The sequence below is a fragment of the Grampus griseus genome, assembly GCF_964374135.1.
Source record: "Grampus griseus genome assembly, chromosome: 5".
Classification (NCBI taxonomy): Eukaryota; Metazoa; Chordata; class Mammalia; order Artiodactyla; family Delphinidae; genus Grampus; species Grampus griseus.
In genome coordinates this window covers 103,246,302-103,271,609 of record NC_138998.1, presented here as the reverse complement: position 1 = coordinate 103,271,609, position 25,308 = coordinate 103,246,302, and the positions used below count along the sequence as shown (strand labels likewise).

The window sequence follows — 25,308 nt, the reverse complement described above, 5'->3', positions numbered from 1 at the left end:
TCTGAGACATTTTTGAAACCTAAGGACAAATTTTTAAAGTGTTTATTTAAAATAATAGTAAAAACCCATTACCTATTTTTAAAAATAGTTCTGAAGCAAGTTTTTCATGGGCCACTGGCAAGTGAGTAAAATTCTACATATGATTCTTACATAGACATGAAAGTAGATCCTACAGATCCTTTTACTTTTTCTCCTCAAGTATTAACAGAACTTTGAGTACAAAGATAGGAAAGATAAAGCTACCTTACATTTTAGGTAGCTCCATTTAACTGAATCTTTATGTGGGTTACTTTTAAATATATAATCCATTAAATAATATATTTTAATTTTTTTTACATATTTATGCATTTATTACATTCATTATCACATCACTCATTAGATGTATGACCATGTAGTGATCATATTCCCGTGATAAAAAGCACTATATCAGAGGGTTTGGTTTTGTTTTATTTCCTATTTATTTTGCTAACTGCATTAATAGCTTCATTATTAAAGAGTAAAATGTCATTTAAATGCATTGTCAAAGTTAACCTCTCTCCCCACCAAAAAAACAAAGAAAAAACAAACTATGCTATAGAATACTTCTTAATATTTGAAGTACATCAGAATTACCTGTAAAACTTTCTAAAAAATATTTATCTATCTCTGTTTTTTTAACATATGATTCTCATTTGTACCAAAAATCGAGAGACTTTGTTATAGAAAATTTACAATATAGGTGAAGTTCAGCCAATTATCATAGAGCTTTCTCGTTTTCACATGTGTGGTCAACCTAAGAATACATGATAAGGGGAAAAATTCAAAGATGAAATAAATATTTAAAATGTGCTTAATTTCTTATACAGTCTATTAAAAACATTTTTATCTGATGGAATAGATCATTCACACGCCTCAGTGCTAAGAGGCACAGGCAATGCTGTGTGAGTTCAGAAGGAGACATTACAGATAGCATATCTGAAAAGCCTTCACAGAGGAAGATGCTTTCAGTTGGGTTTTAAATGATAGGGGAGGATAATACTAATATTTGTAGAGGATTTTGTAGTTTACAGAGCCCCTTCTCCTCATTTTATTATTTGGTTCTCACAGCTGTCCAGTGGCATTAATAGGGTGGCACAGAAACGGGGAAGTGTGTGGATGACAAAACTAATCGAAGAGTTTAGTTTCTATGGGGTTGGGGGTGGGGTTGCTATAGACCCTAAAGGGACTGAATGCTACTCTAAAAATTGAAATGTCAGTCCATAAATATACTGGAATTGTTAAAGGCTTTCAGGTAAGAAAGTAGCCTGTTCCCTTTTGTGATGATCCTGAAATTTTTAAACCTCAGCAACTGTGAGTACATTATAATTTCATGAGAAAAGAGAGGATGTAGATAGAACATTGGACAAAGAGAATGAATTGTTTTGAAGCAGTGGATTTGAATTTGCTATATCTGGAAAATCTAGGTAGGTTTTATAACTGACAATTATAGAAATAAGAAATTTGAATTCAGAAAAGGATTCCAAGCTGGAAATGGTGGATTTATAGGAGACTAAATCAGTGGAATATATCTGATCTCATTCATTCTGCAAACATTTATTCAAAGGTCACTGTATGTCAACTCCTATGTTAACCACAGAAGGATACGAAAAATGAGATACTGTCCCTGTGATTTAGGAATTCCAAGTCAAGAAGTAGGGGCGTAGACAGTTATAAAACAATATTACATGCTTTTTAGAAATAAGTACAAATTATTCTCAGTGGAAAGAATAGAGAATGTTTTTAACTCTACCCCAAGGTAGGGGCCAGAATGAATCAGAAAAACTTTCAAGGCAGAATTGATTCTCAAAGAATGAATAGGAGATGGGTAGGAATTTACCAGCGAGGTAAAGTGATATGCAGAGTTAAGTTCTGCTTGTGGAACTGTAAGTGAGGGTTGCATAGCACATAAGGAACTCAGAGGACATGAGGCTGGCATGTCATCTGTAATATACCATATGCAGGCAATATGATACACAGACACAACTGTTAAAGACATATTATTATTTTATCTCTTTCTATTCAAACAAGCATTTAGGTCATTCTAGAGGCATTATTTATAACTTGAATTAAGGTGGATAGACAACAAATTCCCAACTAAAAGCTGATGCAGTTATCTCTGAGTCATCAGTCAAAGTTTCAAAGCTTGAATACTTTTCAGATAACTTCCAGTAGGTTCATTATTCTGATACCTTATTAGATTTGGAAAGTTTATAATTGCCTTCTTCATGTGGATTACACTTCTCCCCTTATTTGGATAAATAATGTTACTTAATAAGTACAATAAGTAATATTATTTAGTGCAGCTTTATGAAAGAGTTTCCATAAGCAGTTCTTTTTGTTTTTACTTTAGTATTTTTTTAACATCAAAAATTGATAACTGGGCTTCCCTGGTGGCTCAGTGGTTGAGAGTCCGCCTGTTGATGCAGGGGACACGGGTTCGTGCCTCGGTCCGGGAAGATCCCACATGCCGCAGAGCGGCTGGGCCCGTGAGCCATGGCCGCTGAGCCTGTGCGTCCGGAGCCTGTGCTCCGCAACAGGAGAGGCCACAACAGTGAGAGGCCCGCGTACCGCAAAAACAAAAACAAAGACAAAACAAAAAAAATTGATAACTGTGTTTTTAAATACATATAATTTAACCCTTCTGCCACAGAATGTAAGATTGGTACCTTAAAACAGGGGCCTAGATATGTAAGAAACTTGAACCACCATAAGTTCATGAAGCATTTTATTTTTTTAATAACCATAAGGTTATGAAGCATTTTGTATTATGGTCAGTAGGGCTTGTCAGACTTGAAAATTAAATAAATTGGAAGCTAAAATACTGTCTTTTCCAGGTTATTCTCAAGTTAAAACAGATTTATTTATATATTAAAAAGTAGTTAAACATGGCTACCCATTGAAGAAAATTGCACATTTAGAATACTCTGTTTGTTTAGCTTTCATTTCAGAGTTGTATTGGGTTGGCCAGAATGTTTGTTCGAGTTTTTCCGTACGATGCTATGGAACGTTTTGGCCAACCCTGTATTTTAAAAGGATAATCTAGTAAGTGTTAATAATTTTTTTTAAGAAGTAGCAGTAATATTTTTCTTTTTACAGGTTGAAGAAGAAGGCTTACAAATTTGTGTTGAAATATGTGGTTGTGCTCTACAGCTAGACCTTCATGATGATCCTAAAACTAAATGTCTAATTTATAAAACAATTGCACATTTTTTGCCAAATGATTTGGAGATTCTCAGGATTTGTGCACTCTCAATATTTTTTCTTGAGCGCTCCTTGGAAGCTTATCATACTGTTGAAGAGCTTTACAAACGTCCAGATGAAGAATATAATGAAGGCACAAGCAGTGTTCAAAATCGTGTTCGTTTTGAATTACTTCCAATTTTGAAAAAGGGATTGTTTTTTGATCCTGAATTCTGGAACTTCATAATGATTAAGAAAAACTGTGTAGCGTTACTGAGTGATAAATCAGCAGTTAGATTTCTAAATGAAAGTACACTGGAAAATTCTACAGGTAATGTAAAAAAGGCAGTGGAACAGCAAGGTTTAGATGAAGGACTTGACTCTCTTACAGATCAGAGCACTGGAGAGCTTGATCCTGATGATATATCTGGAGTGCAACCAAAAGGTCATATTAATGCAAAGAAAAACCTCACAGCTCTTAATGCTTCCAGAGTAGATCACAATGTCCCAAGGCATCGGTGTATGTTATGTAACAAGGAATTTCTAGGTGGTCACATTGTACGGCATGCCCAGGCTCATCAGAAAAAGGGCAGTTTTTCATGTGTGATATGTGGTAGAAAATTTAGAAACAGAGGACTTATGCAGAAGCATTTAAAGAATCATGTTAAGAAAATACAGAGACAGCAACTTGCTGCAGCTCAACAGGAGGATCAGGAAAATCCTGCTTTGGAAGAAATAAATTGTTCTGATACTTTCATTTCATTTGAAAATGGGAAGTCTGATAATAAGGATTTGGAAGTAGAGACTATTACCCGTTCCAGTGATGGAAACAAAGATGTCATCCCTTCACATGTGGGTGAATTCATTGAAATTCCTGGAAGTGTATCGGAAGATGTTATTGAAAATATTACTGAAAATGGCAATCCTGATACTTCTTTAAATAATGTCTCAGAGCCATTACCTGTATGTGTGGATGACTATGAGGAGGAAGAAGACGAAGAAGGTGATTATGAAGAAGATGATTACGACTTGAATCAGGAAACTTCAGTACTTCATAAAATCAATGGAACCGTGTGCCATCCAAAAGACATATATGCGACAGATCAAGAAGGAAACTTTAAGTGCCCCGCTCTTGGCTGTGTCAGGATATTTAAAAGAATTGGATTTCTAAATAAGCATGCAAGGACTGTACATCCAACTGATTTAAATGTGCGGCAAACAGTAATGAAGTGGAGCAAAGGAAAATGCAAATTTTGTCAAAGGCAGTTTGAAGATTCTCAACATTTTATAGATCACCTTAATAGACACAGCTATCCAAATGTGTACTTTTGTTTGCATTTTAATTGCAATGAGTCATTTAAGCTGCCAATCCAACTTGCTCAGCACACAAAAAGTCACAGGATATTTCAAGCTCAGTGTAGTTTTCCAGAATGCCATGAGCTTTTTGAAGATCTTCCTCTGCTATATGAACATGAAGCTCAGCACTATTTAAGTAAAACACCAGAATCATCTGCACAACCAAGTGAAGCAATTCTTTGGGATGTTCTTACAGACTCAAAATCTAATCATCAGGAAAAAGACTCATCTAGTAATGAGAAACAAACTGTTAGTCTACCAGTTTCTACTAGCAAATCAAGGAAAGATCCTACAGAACCAAAGACATGTATAGAAAGTATGGAAAAGAAAGACCGTTTAGTTCAGAATGGAAATGAACATTCTGATCACACTGTTTCTGATATAAGCTTGACAGACCAAAAGATGCCTGACATAGAGCCAAATTCTGAAAATAATTGTATTAGTGATTTAGTCAATGGACACAGTGGAATAGAGCAAACACCTTTAGTTTCCTCAGATCCTGCTTTGAAAATTGATACAAATAGAATCAGGACAGAAAACGGTTCCATTTTACCTAGTGTTGTACCACAAGAACACAGTACCCTGCCAGTACCTCAGGCACCTTCCAAACCAAATCAGACGAGTGAACATACTTCATATGGCTTAATTTTAACAAAGCCATATGTCAGACCATTGCCTCCCAGTTACCTTGATGAACGGTACCTTAGTATGCCAAAACGCAGAAAATTTCTGACTGATAGGGTAGATGCCTGTTCTGATCAAGATAACGTTTGTAAAAAATCAGTGAAAAGATTAAGATGTGGCAAATGCCTGACCACCTACTGTAATGCAGAAGCACTTGAGGCTCACCTTGCACAAAAGAAATGTCAGACACTCTTTGGATTTGATTCAGATGATGAAAGTAAGTCTTCTGTCTTCTCAGCAGGTATATCTGTAGAAATAGAAAATGCCATAGATCTTTGTAAGGTTAAAAAAATTAACATTTATATAACACAGATAATAAAGCACTACCCCATACATTATTTCCTTTAATCCATACAACCACCATGAGGTGCTATCACTATTCCTGTTTTATAGATCAAGCAACTGACATTCACAAGTAATTTGCATAGGCATACACCTGTGAACTTGTGGAAGCCAGAACTTGAACACAGTTTTTTCATACTTTTGGATCATACTCTTTAACTGTATCTGAGGCTTTTCTTCATTCCAAGTTTTATGTAGTAAGAGATCTAAAAACAAAGTAATTATGATGGAAATGTTTTTCATCTGCATGCCAGAAATGTAAACCAAGTTGAGCCTCTATTACAAAAACAAAAATAAGAAAGAACCAGAAAATAATTGAAAAATAAAACTGAGCAAAAGAAGAGCTTGCCTTTCTACTAATATTAATATTCTTTAAATGAGTAAGGGTATAAATAAACAGGAAATCTAACTTAGAATACTAGATGAACATCTATAAATATGAATTAACAGACGTGTTCTGTTTTACAGGTGCCTGATAAAAATGTTTCAGAACGATCTGTCGATCAAGCAGTAGTGTGCAAAAAGCACTACAAGAAAATGCATCATCAGTTTGCTATTTCCCTGATGGCCTTAATTTTAGAGCGGTCTTGGATTACTAAAGATAAAGACAAAGCACATTTTCTAGAATGAACCCACAGAGGAGATGTGCTGGTTTAGACTCCAAAAGGGTTATTACAAAACTCCCAAAGTACCAGTTATCCAGAAAAACCACATTTTTTTTAAGAAGTCGATGATGATTAATAGCAGCATGTTCAGTTTCGCTTATGTGAGAAACATATGCAGGCAACTAGTCAAAAAGAATAACCAGCTATGGCCTTACAGAAAGGGAAAAACCCATTATAAAAAAGGGGGGGGTGGTTTACAACTTAAAAGTATTCCACAAATAGGGTTTGTTTTCTTGTCATGCCTAATCAGATTATGTCCTCCTTTCTGGTCAAACATGCTTTAAGGAACCATTTCTGTTTGATTTATTATTACTTAGAAACTGATTGATAAGATGAAAGTAAAACGATTTATCACCATACTAGCTATAAAAGATTGTACCTTGTTTCCAGATGATTGATTAGGTCAAAGTTCAATGAATGACATACCAGCATTTAAAATTAACAAACAAAAGAAGACAAAACAACAGTGCTTTGCTAATAAGCTCTTGACAGAACCTTCCACTTTCCCTTTTTATAATACCAATGAGTTATATTTAAAAGGCAGCAGCGTCAATAGAAAACATATTATCAGTAACTCTGGGAAGAGATGGGAGGATCTAAGACCATTAAAGGCTATCTTAGTTGAAAGAAAACACTGAATTGCAAATTCTTCAATGTGAATAATGGTATAAGCACACTGGGATATTTCTGTTTGTATATAGAGTAGTGTTAGGACATTGCTTGATGATTCATAGTAAGGTCCTTTAGACATTAATGTGAGTTATCTAAGTACAGTCCTATAAAAATAACTGACTATAAAAAAAAATATGCAGCTAAGAATCCGGTCAAGAATTCATTGGTTTTATTCAATTAGGAGAGTTAATTCTAAAATAAGCCATATTACTTATGCTTTCTTATTTATTTCTGATGAATTTGGTCTGAATAGTAATTTTTATATATAAAAAGAAATATTTACACAAAAATTTGCACAGCAAGAACACAGTAAGATATATTGATGCATTTATTTTCTTTGATGACCAGTAATTTTCCTAAGGAAGATTTTAACTTAATAGTCAATAAATCGTTAAAACAAAAAGGTTTTTAAAAATACCCTCTCAGATGTGTTCCATGTCTTTAAAAGAGGAAGCTTAAAGACTTCCTTTTACCTAACAGTGTGTTAATCTATAGCAGGGGTAAAATGAACAAAAATGCAAAGGCAAATTCTTCAAAAACAGAGCTATTAATGTACCAATGTCAACCAGATATTCCAGTTATTCCAACTGATACATTCTTGTTCAAAGTATATAATCTCATCAGACCCTACTATTATAAATTTCTGGATATTAAAGCTTCTTGAATGAAGTCACTAAGGAAGTGTGACTTTTCTTCCAGGGTAGCATCCAGGCTTTATTAAATTAGGATTTCCAGGTCATGATAAATCAGATATCTAAAAAACTACCCAATTTTATTAGTTTATTTATCATAGGCGTTCACTACTATGCAATTGATAGTCATAAGTCCATATCAATCAAATCAGGTTTTTGTTTTGTTATGTAGCCTACATTAGGCTGTGGAATTTACATTTAAAAACATAAGTAAACAACTCGATAAGGTTTTTAAATCCTTTAAGGTCAACTAAAGAAAAAAATGTTTTCCATACTTCCTGATACTAAAAATATAATACTTGAGTTCTTTTTCAGTTCAGTCTAAAATACATCATATAATAAAAAGTATTTGGAAACTAGTTCATACGGACAATGAAGTTATTTTAAAATATTTCTGCTTTGTACATTTTCCAGATGTTTAAAATCACAGCTTAACATTTTATCACATTTTTAACTTTTTATTTTTTATAAGTTGTAACTATTGACATAAATCCATGTCTGCAACTTATTTTCATTCATTTTGCAGTTCATACCAAGATGTTTTAAACATATTCCACTTGTTATTTTTTTGTCTTTGAGGTTTTATTTCTACTTTTGTGTTGGTAAGGGAAAACTTTCTGAAAGACTGAGATCAAATTGGTTTATACATAACTAGATCAAGGAATGTTTTATAAAATTCTGTTTGACCACATTGTTCTAACCTCTTTATATACTTATCAAATAATTGCTATTGAAAGAATGTGTACATTTTCTTATGTATGCCTTATAAAACATAAACTTACATCATTTTGCTTTTACGGGGTGCATAAACTTCCAACAGTTCCAATGTGGAATTCAGAAGACAAGGAAGCTTTCTTCTTATTCCTCAAATTCTTCTCTTTTTCTTTTCTACTCCTTCTATTTTAAGGATGTGTTTATCTTACGTGGACCAAGTTTCCATCCTTCATTTTCAAATAAAAATTTCCTTTGAAACATTAAATATTAACTTTCTGCTATGTTTCAGTAAGGTCAAAAAAATAGCAAATCTGAATTTTTGCTGCTCAGATATTATGGAGAAGATAGAAAAGGAGAACCTTCGTGGACAGGGGCACTGGTACTTTGGGCTTCAGTCATACTCTTTTTTTTTTTTTAATAAACCACCAGTTATATAATGAAGACATAACATAACATTGAACTTGTGATTCTTTTCAAATCACACTTGAAGGTTCAGCTGTACTCCTTTCATGTTTCGTTCAAACTGTAGTATGGGTGAAAAACCTAAAAGGGATGGTAGTGTTTATTTTTTAATTTATTTGGTACTGTAAAACACCATTTCAGAATGACTAAATGCTGCATATGCATTTTGGAATTGTTAATATGTGAAAGATATTACAGATTCAGCAAGAAAGGAAATTTGTGCTTCCTTGTTGAACATTAAATTATTTTACTTTGCATTTTATAAGAGTACAAATTAAAACTGAGCCATTGAACTGCAATAAATCAACAGTGTCTCATTTCAAGAAATTTTTTGTACTGTACATAGATTTGTTCAATAAAACATTGTCCTTGTTGGTAATGAAGTTGTTCAGTTTTATGTAGCACGTTACTTCAAAAGGAATTAGGCTTAAGGTATATGTTAAATAAGAAATTTCTATTATGTTTCATAAGAGAATGAGGTATTTCAGTTAATATTACCATATTCAGGTTATTGAGTGATTTTAAAGAAAGAACATAGAAAACGCTAAAAGTCTACACAAAATAGATATTTTTGACATTACTTAAACTAATGTCCATATGCAGGAATTACAAGTTGATAGAACACTGGTTACTAAAGTCATTTCAGGTAAGTGGTTTCAGTGTGAAATAGTACGCTCTGGAAACTTAGTAGGTGGAAAACAAATATCAGAACTCTCCAAGACAGTGGATGGACTGATCTGCACTGGTAATTCTTCAGAGATGAAGAGCCTCTGGTGGAACTTAAAGACTGAAGTCGCTTTGAAATAAGATGTAAATTATGAAAATTACTTCCTACGAAAGTATTTCAATGGGAAAACGTTCAAACCAATTAGTAATCTGTATCTAAAAGTGGGGTTCTTGGGCATGAGGGCTCTACTCTTTTGGCTCACTAACAAAGGAAAACCTCCTACACTTTTTGCTATAACTTGCAGCTTGGGGCTGAAGTAGAGAGAAACTCTTTGATACGATGAGAGCACTGCAAATGAAAGAACAGATATTGTGTTAATTACGGTGATTTGCACATATTACAAATGTTATGCTTTGAAAAACTATGAGAAAATTACTGAAACATTCTAGAGCTGAGATCTAGAATTCTCCATCTATGATTTATGGTCATATGATCTTAGACTATTAAATAAATGTATTGAGGTATTTAGATAAAGTTATTGGGGTTATCTAGACTTTCCATTTTTTTCTTTTCTGAAATTTGAGAAATGCTGGGAAGCAATCAAATATTAAATACACTTCCAAGATAAATTAGATTGCTTTCATAGCATAAGGTCCATACTAATTCAAGAATCAACTGATAACAAGGCCAGAAGTTTGGGCTATATATCAATATTTAAAATGGAGGCGATCCAATATTACATGGAATAAAAACTAAAGGGAGAGAGGTTCATGCCTTATTTATGGGTGCTGCAACTAGAGAAGAAATTACTGTGTACCAGGTTACTTTATGTATGTTACCTCTTATTGTTAAAACAACCCAAAGGTAGATATGAACAATGCTTTTTAGACACCAAGGCTCAGAAAGATTAAATAACTTGACTAGTCACACAGCTAGTAAATGGAGAGGTGGAACTGAAAAGTCGGATGTTTCCTCCTAAAATCCTGCCATGCAGTTTCCATTCTGCCATGCAGTTTTCCCTACAAATTGTAGAGCATGAGTGGATCTAATATATCCAGATGGAGAGGGTTAGTCTTGCCTAAGGATCAGTGATTTCACAAAGGATGAAGTCTGGTACGGACATGGCTGTTTGATGTTCCATTCTCTTCTACTAGCAGTGATTCTTAAGAGTGTGGTCCCTAGAAGAGCAGAATCGCTATCACCTGAGAACTTGTTAGAAATGCTAAATTTGGGGGAGTTCCCTGGCGGTCCAGTGGTTAGGAATCTGTGCTTTCACTGCCATGTCCCCAGGGATCGGGGAACTAAGATCCCATAAACCATGAGGCGTGCCCGCCGCCCCCCCCTCAAAAAAGAAAGAAATGCTAAATTTTTGATCAGGTGAGGGACCAATCTGTCATTTAACAAGTCCTCCAGGTAAGGATTGAAAACCACAGATACAAAGCAACCAGTTTCTTCATAAAGTATTAAATTTATAGAGCCTTAGAAACTCAATTTCCAGGACATTTAAAGAAGTCCCCTATTAATAGGTACTTAAATAACTACTGTTGAATGAATGGATATTTTAACAGATCTAATACCCCCAAACAATTCTAATCTAGAGAACTTTTTTCAAAGTATTCAGTGATTGAAACTACCACAATGTAATTTAATGAAAACAGCTCAAAGATGTGTGATCAGCTATATTCAAATTCCAGCATGATAGTTTTAAGGCAATTAAGTGTATCCCACTGAGCTCAGACTTCCACATCTGTTAAAAGGGGAGAGCCGTTCTTGCAAGGTTAAGAATTAAGCTCCTGAAGGGAGCTGAGGCCTTCCTGTTAGTGATTTTACTAACTTTCTCTTGGTTCCAGCCAAAAACAGCCATGCTGTTTTATTCCATGCATTTTTCACTACTGCTCCCTTTACCTGTAATTCTTTTTCCACCCCACTCCTCATTCTTTGCTTTATCTTCTTGGGCATCACCACACTCTCCAGAAAGTCTAATCTCTTGACAATTCTGGATTTCTCTATTGAAACCTGTTTCTCCCAGTCTTCCTCCTCTCAGTAAACAGCAACTCCAGTTGCCCAAACCAAATCCTTGCAATCATCCCTGACTCATTATCGTGTCCTTCACTCTCACCTGGACTACTGTATTAATCTTCTAGTTGGGTTCCCTGCCTCTACTGTTGCCCTTCTGGCAGTCTGTTCTAGACACCAGCAGCCAAAATGATACTGTTTGAAACAAGTCAGATCATGCCATTCCTCAGTTTAAAATCCTCCAATGGCTTTACAATTCATTCATTCAACAAATACTTATTGCATACCTACTATGTGCCAGCCTCTGTAATAGACAATTGAAAAAATAAAAAAGAAACATAAAAATCCCTGAATCTCAGAACTCACATTCTACCGGGGGGGTGGTAGGGAGGGGGGACAAAAATACAATATAAGTGCTATAGAGAAAAATTAAGTGCGTAGGGAAAGTATAAGTAAGCATGGCATTGTAGGTGGTGTTTAAACAGGATGATGATAAAATATGATGATACCACCTCTTTGATAACTGTTGAGCAGGGATAGTAATGAATGAAGTTAAGGGAAAGAGAGCCACTCATATATGAGGGGAAAATGTGCTAGGCTGAATAGCAAGAGCAAAGGCTCTGAGGCAAGGACCTGCATGGCAAGTTTAAGGAACAAAATAGCAAGGGAACCACTGACTGGTCTGGAGTGAGAGACTGAGAGAATAAAAGGAAATGCAGAGAGAGGTAAAAGATAAAAGCCAAAGTTTTTACAATGGGCTGCAAGACTCTAGACTGTACTGATACAGTAGCCACTAGCCACAAGTGGCTATTAAAATTTAATTAAAATTCAAATAAAATTTAAAATTCACCGGCTGAGCTGCACTAGCCACATTACAAGAGCTCAATAACCATATGTGCCTGATGGTTACTGTATTAGCTCAGATGCAGAATATTTTCATCTCAGAAAGCACTTTTGGACAAGTGGTTCTATATCAGTGGTTCTCAACTTGGGGAATTTTGCCCCCCCACCCCAGGAAACATTTGAGGAACAAGGTATTTTTGGTAGGGGAGAGGAGGTGCTACTGGCATCTAGTGGGGAGAGGTCAGGGATGCTGAAGCATCCTACAATGTTGTGGGACAGACCCACAACAAAGAATTATCCTGCCCAAAATGTTAGTAGTGCCACGGTTGAGAAACCCTGCTCTAGATCAATCTTGACAACTCCAACCTCACCAGTCACTGCTTCCTCTTTGCACAAGCTGCTGCAGCCTCCTGGCCTCCTTCCTACATGCCAAGCACTCTGTTCTTTCCTCAGAACCTCTTCTTTTGCTTCGTTCTAGAACACTCTTCTGTGGTTCAGTTTCTCACTTTTTTCAGGTCTTTCCTTCAATGTCACTTAGAGAAGCCTTTCTTCACAGCCTGTATAAAATAGCAACATCCTCTCCTCCATCCCTCTCTTTTTGATTTCTCTCCACAGAATTTCCTGCCATAGTATAGTTTCTTTTATGTTTATTGTCTATTTCCTTTCACTAGAATACAAGCTCCAAAGGACTTGCATTTGTTCCCAGCATAAAGACCAGTGTCTGGCAAATCATGCTCAGTAAACACATTTTAAAAAAAATGAACGAATGAAAAAGTTGGGCATGTCTTCTTCCATTTGGTTCCACACCAGTATTGTGAGCACTTATCTCTTTATTTGCAACACTCCCAAAAGCTCCTTGAAGGAGGGTCTGTGTCATTTCTCGGAATCTTCAATATCTAGCATAGTAGGCACTCAACGCTTAATGACAAATGAAGAATTGGTATCTGATGAGTAAATGGTACCCCCAGTAACATCCACTGGCAAATCAGTTTAACCATGGTTTGAATGCCTTATTTTAAAGACTGTATTTACAGTTCATTTTGACTATTTAGCTGTGATATTTTTTTAAAAAAAGTTAAATCTGCTCACCTGTATCTGCAGGTGTGTACATTTCAGCTACTAACTGGCAATAATCTAATTAAATGTTAAAAATCTAAAATATGGCTAAAACAATGGAAGGAGACAGAAGCCAGTGACAATGCGTTGAAGTCTGAAGTTTCCCTCTCGTGAATGTTGACACCAACAGTGGTAACAATAGCTGATATATACTGGGCTTTTTCTAGGCGCCAGGCACAGTTCTTCACCCCCTCCCTGCGCTTCAACAACCCTATGAGGTAGGTATCTCTACTAGATTCGTTTCGAGACAGAAAACTGGAAGACCAAAGAGCTTGCTCTCGGTCACAGTTAGTAAATGACGGGATAAAACCCTGGTAATCTGGCTTTCAAAGACCCCAACCTTAAACTATTCGTGATACTGCCTCGCCTAAAGCCAAGCCGGCGAGAATAAGAAGGGAAGCAACAGCGGACCGCAGCTTGTTGGGGAATTTAAGTCAGCTGCAAGGCGGGCAGGCGTGGCAGGATAGGTGATTTTTTTCCCCTTAACTTTTCCAAGTGTAATGTTAAACAAAACCAAATTGTTTTAACACAGAACTACGTAATTTAAGAATATCAAACTACAGGTGCTCCCAACGCAGAAGTGGCCGCAGAGAACTTTCGAGCGCTCCCGGGATCCCGGCCCAAAGGCGGGGAGGAGACGCCTCCATTGGCCGGCCCCGCGGCATCACGGGAGCTTGTCTTGCGCTGGGGCCGCTGCCGGCTTTCCGCGCACCTGCCCTGCGCAGCCTCCCAGGCGTTCTTTTGGAGAAGGGACTCCTGAGGAGTTTAGGTTTCGTTTTCCCTTGTGGAAGGTCGATGTTCCCGGTGTAAATGCGGAGTTTCCCTAAAGTGAGACCCGTGGGACTCCACTCAGTCCCCGAGAGCCCGGAACCACCGGTCGGAGCACCGCGTTCCCTTAGTGCCCTCATTAACGATCACTTACGCGCCCACGGCTCTGGAATACCCGAGGCCTTTTGGCTGCGAACAACGGGAAGAGCATTTCCGGTACCTGTTGCCACGGCGCCGGCCCAGTGGGCCTAAGGGGGCGAAGTTATTGGCGTCCTCTCCCCGCTTTCTGGGGGTAGAGATGTCGGGGCTCAGCTACTCAGAGATGGAGGGCTGTCGTAGCCTGCTCGGTCTGTTGGACAACGACGAGATCATGGCCCTATGCGACACCATCACCAACCGCCAGGTGCAGCCGGAGGACCGCCAAGGTAAAGGTAGACCCTTCTCCCCAAGGGCGGCCGTCCCTCCCCAGACCTCACCCGGCCCCCAGCTGGCGGGAGCGTGTGAGTGGAGGCCGTGGTAGGCCTCCTTCCCAGCCCGTCCGGGATTGCGCTTGTGCGGAACCCTCGGGAATCTCGGCCCCTATAGCTGCTCTGTTGCTTCAGATGCACGCTGAAAATGGCGCTGCTTCCAGGTTTTATTCATTATCCGTTGTGGGCAAATGCTGCTTGTTTCGAAGATGCAGAGTACGTGAATAGTGATTTTGTTTGTTTGTTTTTTGAAGATTTCTGGGGAGTCAGGGTGTTTTCCATTTTCAGTTTCGATCAGCTGAGGAGTGTCAGCCGCTGCTCATTTTCTTCAAGCTTGGGGGAGGATATCTATCATAAACACTTTTTATCAGTGTGCTGCGTAAAATAACTACTGTGATAAAAGAGCAGATAGGATCAATCCATGTCTCTTTGGATCCAAAGTTTTTCAGAGATGATTCTGTGTACTAGGACTACATTACTTTCAGAGCCAAATAAACATTTTGGTAGAGTAGATTTCATGGATTATAAATATTCAGTGTGGTTGTAATGTAATGAGTAGCTTAAGCATTTATGATTTTGTATATTACCTGGCTAGTTATATTTTAAATTTGCTGAATTTTAGTTTAAAATGAGAAAATGTCCGCCTCCTGTATTAGCATATGACTTAAGTATCTACAAAAGAGTCTGCCTTTTAAAACTGTCTTTCTCTGCTTTTAACATTTCTGCCATTTAAGGTCATTCATTTGAAAGTGAACCAGGAACACTAAGTGAATAAATTTCTAAGAATTTAGACTGAAAATAATTTTAGACTTAATGTAGTTCTTTGGCATTTATATATTTTACATGCTAATCGCCTTCTAACAGTCTTGGTGAATGTGAATTTAAAATTGTAATAGATAAAATTGCTGAATTTAATTGATGGTGGATCCAAAAGCAAACAAGAAACGAAACTACCCAGTACAAAAATGTTAAATGATTTGAAGTCATTTCTCAGAGAGGAAAAAATAATAAGCATATTGAAAGATACTCAACATCTTTAGAAAGCAATGAAATGAAAACCAAAACTACATGGTGCCTTTCATATGTACCAAGTTGGCAAAAACTAAATGTAAAAACGTCAAGTGTTGTTGATCTTGTGAAGTATGTCGTTGATAACTACTGGGGGAGTGTAAATTAGAACTAGTACTTTGGAAAGAAAACAAGTTCGATATTATCTCCTTAAATGGAAGGTAACTTACCTGAGCTTCTCAAACTTGAATGTGCCTATGTGTCCCTCAGTGATCTTGTTAAAATGCAGATTCTGATTCAGTAGTTTTGGAGTGGGCCCAGAAATTCCACATTTCTAACAAGCTCCAGGTGATGCTCATGCTGCTTGCCCCTCTGGGCTGGGAGACAAGTGTGGAAATGTCCAAAGTAATAGTATTTGTAATTGGATACACATAATAAAAGTCTATAAACGAAAGGATAGATACCTTGTGGTATAGTCTATAATTACCTATGGTACAGCTCTGAAAATGAATTAACTACAGCTGTGTCTAGCCACATAGATTAATCTCAGAAACATTAAAAGTTAATTATAGAAGACTATATATATTGATGGATTAGATTTATAGAACATTCAAAGAAATACCAAACTATATTTTGTAGGGATACATAGTTATGCTGTACAACTCTAAAGAAAATCGAGGGAATTCTCTGGTGGTCCAGTGGTTAGGACTCTGAGCTTCCACTACTGGGGGGCCCTGGTTTGATCCCTGGTCAGGGAACTAAGATCCCGCAAGCCCGGCAGAGTGGCCAAAAAATAAAAAAAGAAAAGAAAAAAGGAAAGAAAATCGAGAGAATGATAAAATTTTGGAGAGTAGCTACATGTGAGGTGAGCGAGGAGAGAGAGGGAATAGCATTAAATAGGGAGAGGTAAAATGAGGCCTCAAAGATACCAGTAATTCCTGTGTCTTAAGCTGTGTTGTGTGTATATAGGAGTTCGTTTTATTACCATTCTGTATACCTCACATATGTAAAAATAATCTTTAGTCTGTTGTTTAATAGAAGTTCTTTAAAATTAAGAGTCTTGGTTCTGCCACTTCTTAGAAATATGATTGTTGATACTTCATGTATCCCTGACTTTTGTTATCTGTAGAGTGAGGAGATTGAAAAGTATTGTAATTTTACCTATATTTTAGGGATTGTAAATGAATTTAGTTCCATTGACCTTATTAAAATTTTTTCTTATTCAAATTTTTCTTAAAATACAACCATTCTTTAAAAGAAAATGCTTAATTCACAATCTCGTATGAGAAGTGAAAGGAAGGAGGAATTTTAGGTGGGGAAATTTATAGTTTAAAGAAATTTTTTTAAAATCCAAAACTTGACAACCTACTTCCTTTTTTTTTTTTTTTTAATAAATTTATTTATTTTTGGCTGTGTTGGGTCTTCATTTCTGTGCGAGGGCCTTCTCTAGTTGTGGCGAGCAGGGGCCACTCTTCATCACGGTGCGTGGGCCTCTCACTATTGCGGCCTCTCTTGTTGCAGAGCACAGGCTCCAGACGCGCAGGCTCAGTAGTTATGGCTCACGGGCCCAGTTGCTCCGTGGCATGTGGGATCTTCCCAGACCAGGGCTCGAACCCGTGTCCCCTGCATTGGCAGGCAGATTCTCAACCACTGCGCCACCAGGGAAGCCCCCACTTCCTGGTTTTTAGAAATGATAACCGTCTTATACAAAAGCAGTAATGCCATGACAAGAGTTTATAAATATTATTCGATAGAGTTTCTGCTGACCCTGGACAAATTTACAAGTGACTCATGATTTTCTATTAATCTTCATAATTTTCTTTTAGATGCCATTCATGCAATATTAGTGTACAGTCAAAGTGTCGAAGAACTTCTGAGGCGTAAAAAAGTCCACCGAGAAATCATATTTAAGTACTTGGCAACACAGGGGGTTATTATACCTCCAGCTACTGAAAAACACAATCTTATTCAGCATGCAAAGGATTACTGGAAAAAGCAGTCACAATTGAAATTGAAGGAAACGCCAGAGCCAGTTAAGACAGAGGACATTAGACTCTTTGAACAGGTAAAACAGACCTTATAGTCATATCCTGAACTGTAGTTCTGTGTAAAAATCTTTAGATAATCCTAGATCTGGAATGATGTGGTTAATGTTTTGTGTTTTTTTTATAATTTTAGCTTTACTTTCTTTTTTTTTGCATCCTAAAGAAAGAGCAGTAAAGCACCTGAGACAAAGTGTTTTTGATATTTAGTAATGTATATGTAATATTCTATTGATTTGTGAGAAAAAATGTTTTGTATCCCTTTATCAAATGGGGACTATTGATTTTTAAAGAGAATGGATAGACTACAGGATCAATTTAATTTTAATTTAGCCTCTGGTTCTCCAATTTCTTTTTTCCACTTTAGAAGAATGCTGTTGTAAGCCCTTTCTCATTTTGAAGACTTTCTTTGGTATTAAATTGCAAACATTTCATGAAAGAAACTTAAATTTTTTTTATTTTTTTTATTTGTTAGCTAGGAAAAAAATCCTGTTTTAGTAATTTCCTCCAGCTGACATTGGCTGTTCGTATTTCTTTTTATCTTCACTGTACATTTTAAATATTGTGTGAATATTTAAATATCGATTGAACCTTTAGGTAACTTGCAGTTTTTAAACTACATACCCACATTGAATTAATGGTATTTTACAGTGAGAGAGGTTTGCCTTCACATTAGGAAAGGAACTGCTAAGCCTTCCTTAATGTACTGAAAAGAATGTTGACTTTAAATTCATATAGATATGACTTCGTATTAGGGTCTGCTGTATACTAGCTGTAAATGAGCAAGTAAGGACCTTTGTGAGCCTTGTTTATAAAACGGGCATAACGATAATATCTGTGTCATAAAGCTTGTGGAGAAAGACGGAAATAGCACTTAAGTGCCAAACACAGTGCCCAGTACATTCAGTAATAGCATGTGCCCGGTAAATACAAGATCTTTCACCACCTAGATGAGGTACTGTGCTCTGGAATACATTGTTGAATAAAATCTAGCCTATCAGGTGTATTTTTGCAGTATTCATTTTGGAAAGAAATAATATAAAATAATCCTAATCATAGAAAATAATCAATTTCAATCATATTAGAAGTGTCTGTTTAAAGACGTGTTTATTATAAACTTTGCTGCATATAAAATATATCACAGTGAAGTGTATTCATTTACAGCATACAGTTTGAAAGTTTTGACAAATAACACACCTGTGAAATCACTGCCACAATCAAGAGAAAATGCTTATGTAAATCCTTATTATTGGCTCTTAATTCATGCTGATATTTTAAGAGACTTTGAACCTTAATTTCTTAGAGGAATTTTCAGAAGTTTAAGCTGAGAAATTCTAAAATGACCTCCCCTTTTTGAGAAATAATTTACTGTGCAAGATGGGTTCAGTGAGTTCACAGGTAGTTCATTTCCTTTCTGCTATAATTAGTACCTTAAAAGTTAGCTATGAAACAGGCAAGATAGTAAATAGATACAAGAATTAACGTTGGTTTTATTAATCAACAGGAGAAAGAAGATAAAAAAGCTGAAAACGTTGATTTTCGTCGATTAGGTGAAGAATTCTGTCACTGGTTCTTTGAACTTCTTAATTCTCAGAATCCTCTTCTGGGACCACCTCAAGATGAATGGGGGCCACAGCACTTCTGGCATGATGTCAAGCTTAGGTTTTATTACAACACATCTGAGCAAAATGTGATAGACTACCATGGAGCAGAAATTGTGAGCCTTCGTCTGCTGTCACTAGTGAAAGAAGAATATCTTTTTCTCAGTCCCAACCTAGATTCCCATGGACTGAAATGTGCTTCTTCTCCCCATGGTCTAGTTATGGTTGGAGTTGCTGGGACTGTCCACCGAGAGAACACTTGTTTGGGCATTTTTGAACAAATTTTTGGACTCATCCGCTGCCCTTTTGTGGAGAATACTTGGAAAATCAAATTTATCAACCTGAGAATTATTGGAGAGAGTTCCCTTGCTCCTGGAACATTAATGAAACCAGCTATTACACTTGAACCAAGTGATCTAGAAGCCTTTTATAATGTAAACACTTTGTGTGGTCCAGTGAAGGATGACTCAGTGTAAGGCAGGCATTGGATAGTGAGACTGGAGACCAAACTTTATCTAGTGGAAATGAGGCACTGTTGAACAAAAGAGAACTAATTTTACCTAGCCCTTGAAGCACTGAGTACTATATTTCAGTCTGAAAAATCTTCTATACAGAAATTCTTCCAAATACTACATCAGTAATGTCTAAGTGATTTCAGATTTGGTGATTGACATATTTTAGTTGAAATGTCTTTCTTGACTACAGACTAACATGTTATGTGAACACTTGCCTCTTTCTACTTGAGTTGCAGCAAATGTTCTGAAGGCTTCATGCAATTCATCAAATAAATCCCACTTTAGATGTAACTAACTGTGTGCCTTAGAAACCAGTTAATATTTTCATTTTACTTGGTGGATATTCTGCTAATATCTGTACTTGTCATGCGGGAAAAAATTAATAGTGTTCAAGGCTTCCCCTTTTAATTTTCTCATTTACTTTTGTCTAAATCTGGGTAATTTTACAAATGCATCTCATGACAGTATTGCTTAAAAAATACAAATTTTAGAGATGTTTACTGTAAACTCAGTAAATGAGTAAGCTCACTTTCTAAAATGAGTAAACTCATTTTAGAAAACTTGAATGACATTCTTATACAAAAAGTCCAGTAATTTAGCTGGTAGAAAAAAATCTAATTTGCCTTTCAAAATATTTGAGGAACATTTTTCAGAGTTATCTGCTGTTGTCCAAGCTAAATATCTTAAAATCTGCAACACTTTCTGAACAATTTTGGGCAATGGTAAGTGCTGTTCTCAAAACAGACTTTTTTCTTTATCTAAAGTTTCGGCTAACAGTTTTATAGAGCATTTATTGTAATAGCATATAAAGGAAACATACTATTGAAAATTTTTTTAAAGGTTTGCCCAGTTCCTAATTTAAATGAGTTACTGTGTTTTCTCTTGAATGATTTTAGAAGAGGTGACCAAAAAAAAAAAAAAAACATATATTGAGATATACTCCCACATCATAAATTAAAATTATTAGGATTTTTTTAACCTCTTAATTTGTTTTACTAGATTTGAGTTACCAGGTTAAGTTGCCAGGTTACACAGTTGGTTTCAAGTTTAAATTCCTCATCACCCAGCAGCTACTTGCTGAATCTGAATTTAATTAGTAATTTTAATTTACAAAAATCCCATTTGGAAAAAATTCAACTGGGAAATGTGATGAGGTATTGTTCATATTAATTTTTTTAACTTTAACTCTGCTCATGACCATCTAGGGTAACTGATAAAATTTTGGAAGCAGGAGGAAAATATTAATCTTTTTTTTTTTTTAGTCCTATGCCTCTTACGAGGAGTACAAATTGGTATGTCCTAAAATAAGAACTTAATAAAGAAGGGAAATCCCTTTTTCTGCTGTAAGAATAGTTTTTTGTTTCGATTTAAACCTGTTATCTTTTTCTTTAAGTTTGAAGTATCATTATAGCATGTTATCGATAAATATACAAAGTAAAGGATAAAATTTGAAATTATTCCCATCTGTTTTCTTTGTGCTATTGATGTCAAGTATTATTATCAAGAAATAATACCAAAGATGCTCAGGATGGGCAGAAATTACCTGTAGATATGTTCAGTACTGAATTTTTGAATGTGTAATGCTCAAGGAAGGCTGTAATCTGCATGTTCTTTTAATCACCCTTAAAAATGTGAAATCTTTCCAATAGACCAAATGAGAATTAGAGCTATATTTTATTTCCTTTGAATCCCCACCGCTGGGCACACAGTAGGACCTAATGTCTAAGTGAATGGGTGAATGAATGAGCAAAAGAAGCTTATATACTGTATAAAAGACTTTTTTGCATGTAGATTTTGTCTTTGGCTCTAGTCATTAGTGGTGGTTTTGGGGTTATATCATGTTTGACTTTAATACGTGAATACACAAACTTTTAGACCCCAAACTAAGATTTAGGATAATTTTAACTTTCCATTAAAATTTACTGACTTTCAAAAGCCCAAGGTCAGAGTAGGATATACTGGAGGGCCCTAAGATACCTAGAAACCATTATAAGGGAAGTGTATACTTCCTGTTCAGAGAAAGAAGACCTAGAAGAACTGAAATTTGCTCATGAAGCTTAAAGCTTGGTCAGGCCTTTGAGAAGGTCCAAAAGCACAGTGCAGATTGAACGCTACTTTTACTACCACTCACTACTCTGTTTATGTTAGGGAATAGTAGAGACTATAGCTTTGTCTAGTACTTCATTATACTCAGCTGGTATTTGTGAAGTTTGTGGAGTAAAGTAGTAAAGAATACAACTAACTCCACACATAATTCATAGTAATTGGGTGGTCAAACCAGGGGACACCCGATCTTTATTTACTGGAGGCTGATTTGCTATAGCCAACAGTATACATCAATATCCTTTTTTGTTAAAAACTTAAAAGTAATAGTTGTATTGGGATGTTTTACTAATATCCAGAATACCAAAAAACGTATTTCATGTGTCTTACTAAAATACCAAATAATAGAAAAAAAGCCGTATCTAATTTATTAAATCAACTTGAAAATGGCAAACAGGAAAACATTCTTGAGTTTTCAGAAAGGCAACATTTTTATGCTAAAGGAAGGCTACTTAGTCCCAGTAAGAAATTGTAATAGCACCCCAGAAAAGGATTTAAAGAATAATGGTTTAACTAAATGAGATAATCAGAAACATTGTGTTTTAACAAAATGGCTCTTGTGGCTTAAAAGGTCATAAAAATGAGTGAACCATACCTTGATGTTTTTCTCACCATCTATTTTCACAAATTTAGATGCCCTTTTCACTGTTTTTTTGGGTTGCAGGGGATAGTCATTGACCTTTTGAAAAAGAGAGCTATATTCTTTCTAGAAAAAATATGTTTGCATATAGTATTACAATTTTTGCATATTTCATTGAGTTCTTGGACTTCCCTGAAGCACATCTGTGAGTCCTAACAGGGATCCTTCTGCTCCATATTCAAATCCTGCCGTAATAATTTTATTTCCCCCAGACTACTACTCTACTGTGTTAAAATTATTTTTAGAAACTTTTGTGCCCTTGCCAGAGTCCTTAAGCTAGAGGACTAAATTTTACGAACGAAAGAATAATCTCTAGAAAGTCTGTCAGTTTATGATAGTTGTTTGTATTTTGTTTTTCAATAGATGTTAGCTATTAAGGCAAAACCTACTGCAGTACTGTCAAGTGAAACATGAATGCAGAATTCATTTTATTTGGACAAGACAAGTTCAATGAACATGCTTTGGAGAAAGTGATAAAAATGTGAAAAAAACATTAATGTTCTTAAGATCTTTACAAAACTTTATCCTAAGGAGATGTCTATTTGGTAATGTTTGCATATTGCTAATTCTAATGAAAGATTTTAAAAATATGAACATTTCTTCTGAAGGGTCTATATTTGTGATCAGCTCCCTCCCCCTCTCCTCCCCAACCCTATTTATAACCTTTGTATATAGCCAGTTTGAAGGTACACAGCCCAGCTGTAATGCTGGGAAATAAGACTTATGGATCTGGGTTCTCTTCAAGTTTATATGCATATATTTATTGAGCATCTACAATCTGTAAGTCACTGAATCAAATATAAGATAAAATAATACATCAATAAGTTGATTTACCTCAACTTCTCATGTTGAATTCAAATCTCAGTCTCTGGGTTTAGATATCTTAAAGTGAGAGCTACATTAGGCCCTTTGCTAGAGTTGGAAGGAAAATAATTTCAGAACTGTGTCAGAGTGCACTAAATCCTTTCAACTTTACTTTTTCTAGTTTGAACCTTTCCTGTAGTCTTTCAGTAAAGTAATATTAAAATTGAGTATGATGTTTACTGTGAGTTATAAAAGCCTATTTTTTCTTGCACTTTATTTTCAGTCTGACTTTTGCTACTCCCTTATTTTGAAAGAATTTAAACTCGATTCCTCATTTCCTCACATGTAAAAATGAACCAGTTAGATGATTTCTAAGATCTGGAACAATTTTGTTACAGGTTACACGATTTTGTGATTGTATACCTTCTCAGCAACTTAAGAACATTACTTTCAAATGAATTTGTAGTTCATTATTAAGGAAATTCTTTTATTATTTTGCTTCCTCATAAATCATGCTCATTGAAAAAACAAAGAATGAAAAATGTGTTTTTCAATCATTTTTAAGGATATGTGTATAGTATGTTTCTATTTACAGAGGAAATAAAAAGATTAAAAAATTACAGATCATATCTAGAATAGAAAAGGGAAAAGTATGAAGCCTTTAAAATACTGTCCTACTTTCTAATCACTAGAAATGCTTAAGTTGTTTGAAAAATTGATGTTCTGTACAACTTTTTTGCTTTGTTGCATATGGTTAAAATATATGTCCATGTTTTAGTCAAGAAGAGTGTAAAGTGGTTGACAGAAGGCCAAATTATAGACTGACAGCAATCCCTAGTAAAAATAAAGATGTTAATAAAATAATCAAATATAGATGACTCCAAGAGATTGAGTAGTAGGAGTTGGCAAATATTTAAGAGTGACATTGGAGACAAGTGGCAGATTTGGGGTAGGATTTTTCTGTAGGAAGCATGGCCCTGGATGGATACTGCTCTTAAGATCACTGAAAGTGGGGCTTCCCTGGTGGCGCAGTGGTTGAGAGTCCGCCTGCCGATACAGGGGACACGGGTTCGTGCCCCGGTGCGGGAAGATCCCACATGCCGCGGAGCGGCTGGACCCGTGAGCCATGGCCGCTGAGCCTGCACGTCCGGAGTCTATGCTCCGCAACGGGAGAGGCCACAACAGTGAGAGGCCCGCGTACCGCAAAAAAAAAAAAAAAAAAATCACTGAAAGTTATTCTAGGAAGTATAATGGAAAAACATTTGTTGAGCAGATAGGAGGTTTTGCTGTACTGACTGCATTGATTAGAGAAGTACAGCTTTATGATAAAATGAGTTTAGAATGCAGAAACTAGATAACGATAGAAAATTTTAGCATGTCAGGTCCTTTAATGCTGGAACTAGTAATAGAACAATCAAAATCATTGACCAGTAGACTCCTAGAAATTAAGAGAAATGTAGAATAAGCCATTATTTTAATTCTAAGAGCAGCCTTATACTAGAGCAAGAGTTTTAGACTGAGGAAACAAGTTGATTTTAAATAACATATCAGTGTTTTCTCTTAAATGTTCTTTGAATTTGGTAAACATTTATTGGGCACTTACTATGTACCAGGTATTTTAACAGAAGACAGTCGGTACATAAAGTAGCTTATTGTTTCTTCTAGTTTATGTTTTTCCTCACTTTAACTTGTATAAAGTAATTTTACTGTTTAATAAAGAATTTATTTTATTAGAAAGTGCTTCTCTGTGATCTCTCATTGAGATCTCTCTCTTACTACTTTAACTATTGTCATCTTTTGGTGCTTAATCTAAATTGTAGGTAAAATCCTAACCTTCAGATCAGAGCAATGCTGCTAAAAGAATGGAGACCCTAGTAAACAGTTTCACAGTTCAGAAGGAAAAAAATGTACTGAAACATTTTTTTTTACATGT

The 25,308-nt window shown here is 35.8% G+C and overlaps 2 protein-coding genes across 4 annotated transcripts in view; both read left to right on the top strand.

The window, feature by feature from the left end:
• Nucleotides 1-9,093, top strand: part of ZNF654 (zinc finger protein 654) — a gene marked incomplete at its 3' end in the record, with an annotated part of 94,156 nt that extends 85,063 nt beyond the window's left edge. For 2 of the 3 annotated variants that reach the window (XM_082655627.1, XM_082655628.1), the window contains 2 exons: nt 3,115-5,455; nt 6,049-9,093. In XM_082655627.1, the coding sequence (XP_082511753.1) occupies nt 3,115-5,455; nt 6,049-6,056 (2,349 nt within the window). Of the gene's footprint in view, nt 1-3,114; nt 5,587-6,048 lie in introns of those variants that run through there. The other variant, XM_082655626.1, reaches the window with a different exon arrangement.
• A 5,072-nt stretch (nt 9,094-14,165) lies between these two features.
• LOC309823445 (uncharacterized protein C3orf38 homolog) lies at nt 14,166-25,106 on the top strand. Its single transcript, XM_082655701.1, has 3 exons — nt 14,166-14,620; nt 17,497-17,735; nt 19,217-25,106. Exons 1-3 carry the CDS (start codon nt 14,494-14,496, stop codon nt 19,787-19,789), a joined length of 939 nt encoding a protein of 312 aa, XP_082511827.1. The 5' UTR covers nt 14,166-14,493; the 3' UTR covers nt 19,790-25,106.
• The last annotated feature ends 202 nt before the right edge of the window (nt 25,107-25,308 follow it).

Bases quoted from the DNA above. Each gene is read 5' to 3' on its own strand.
- LOC309823445 (XM_082655701.1), top strand. From the start codon at position 14,494: ATGTCGGGGCTCAGCTACTCAGAGATGGAGGGCTGTCGTAGCCTGCTC. The intron at 14,621-17,496 runs GTAAAGGTAGAC...ATTTTCTTTTAG, and splicing joins GCAGCCGGAGGACCGCCAAG to ATGCCATTCATGCAATATTA. The intron at 17,736-19,216 runs GTAAAACAGACC...ATTAATCAACAG, and splicing joins ACATTAGACTCTTTGAACAG to GAGAAAGAAGATAAAAAAGC.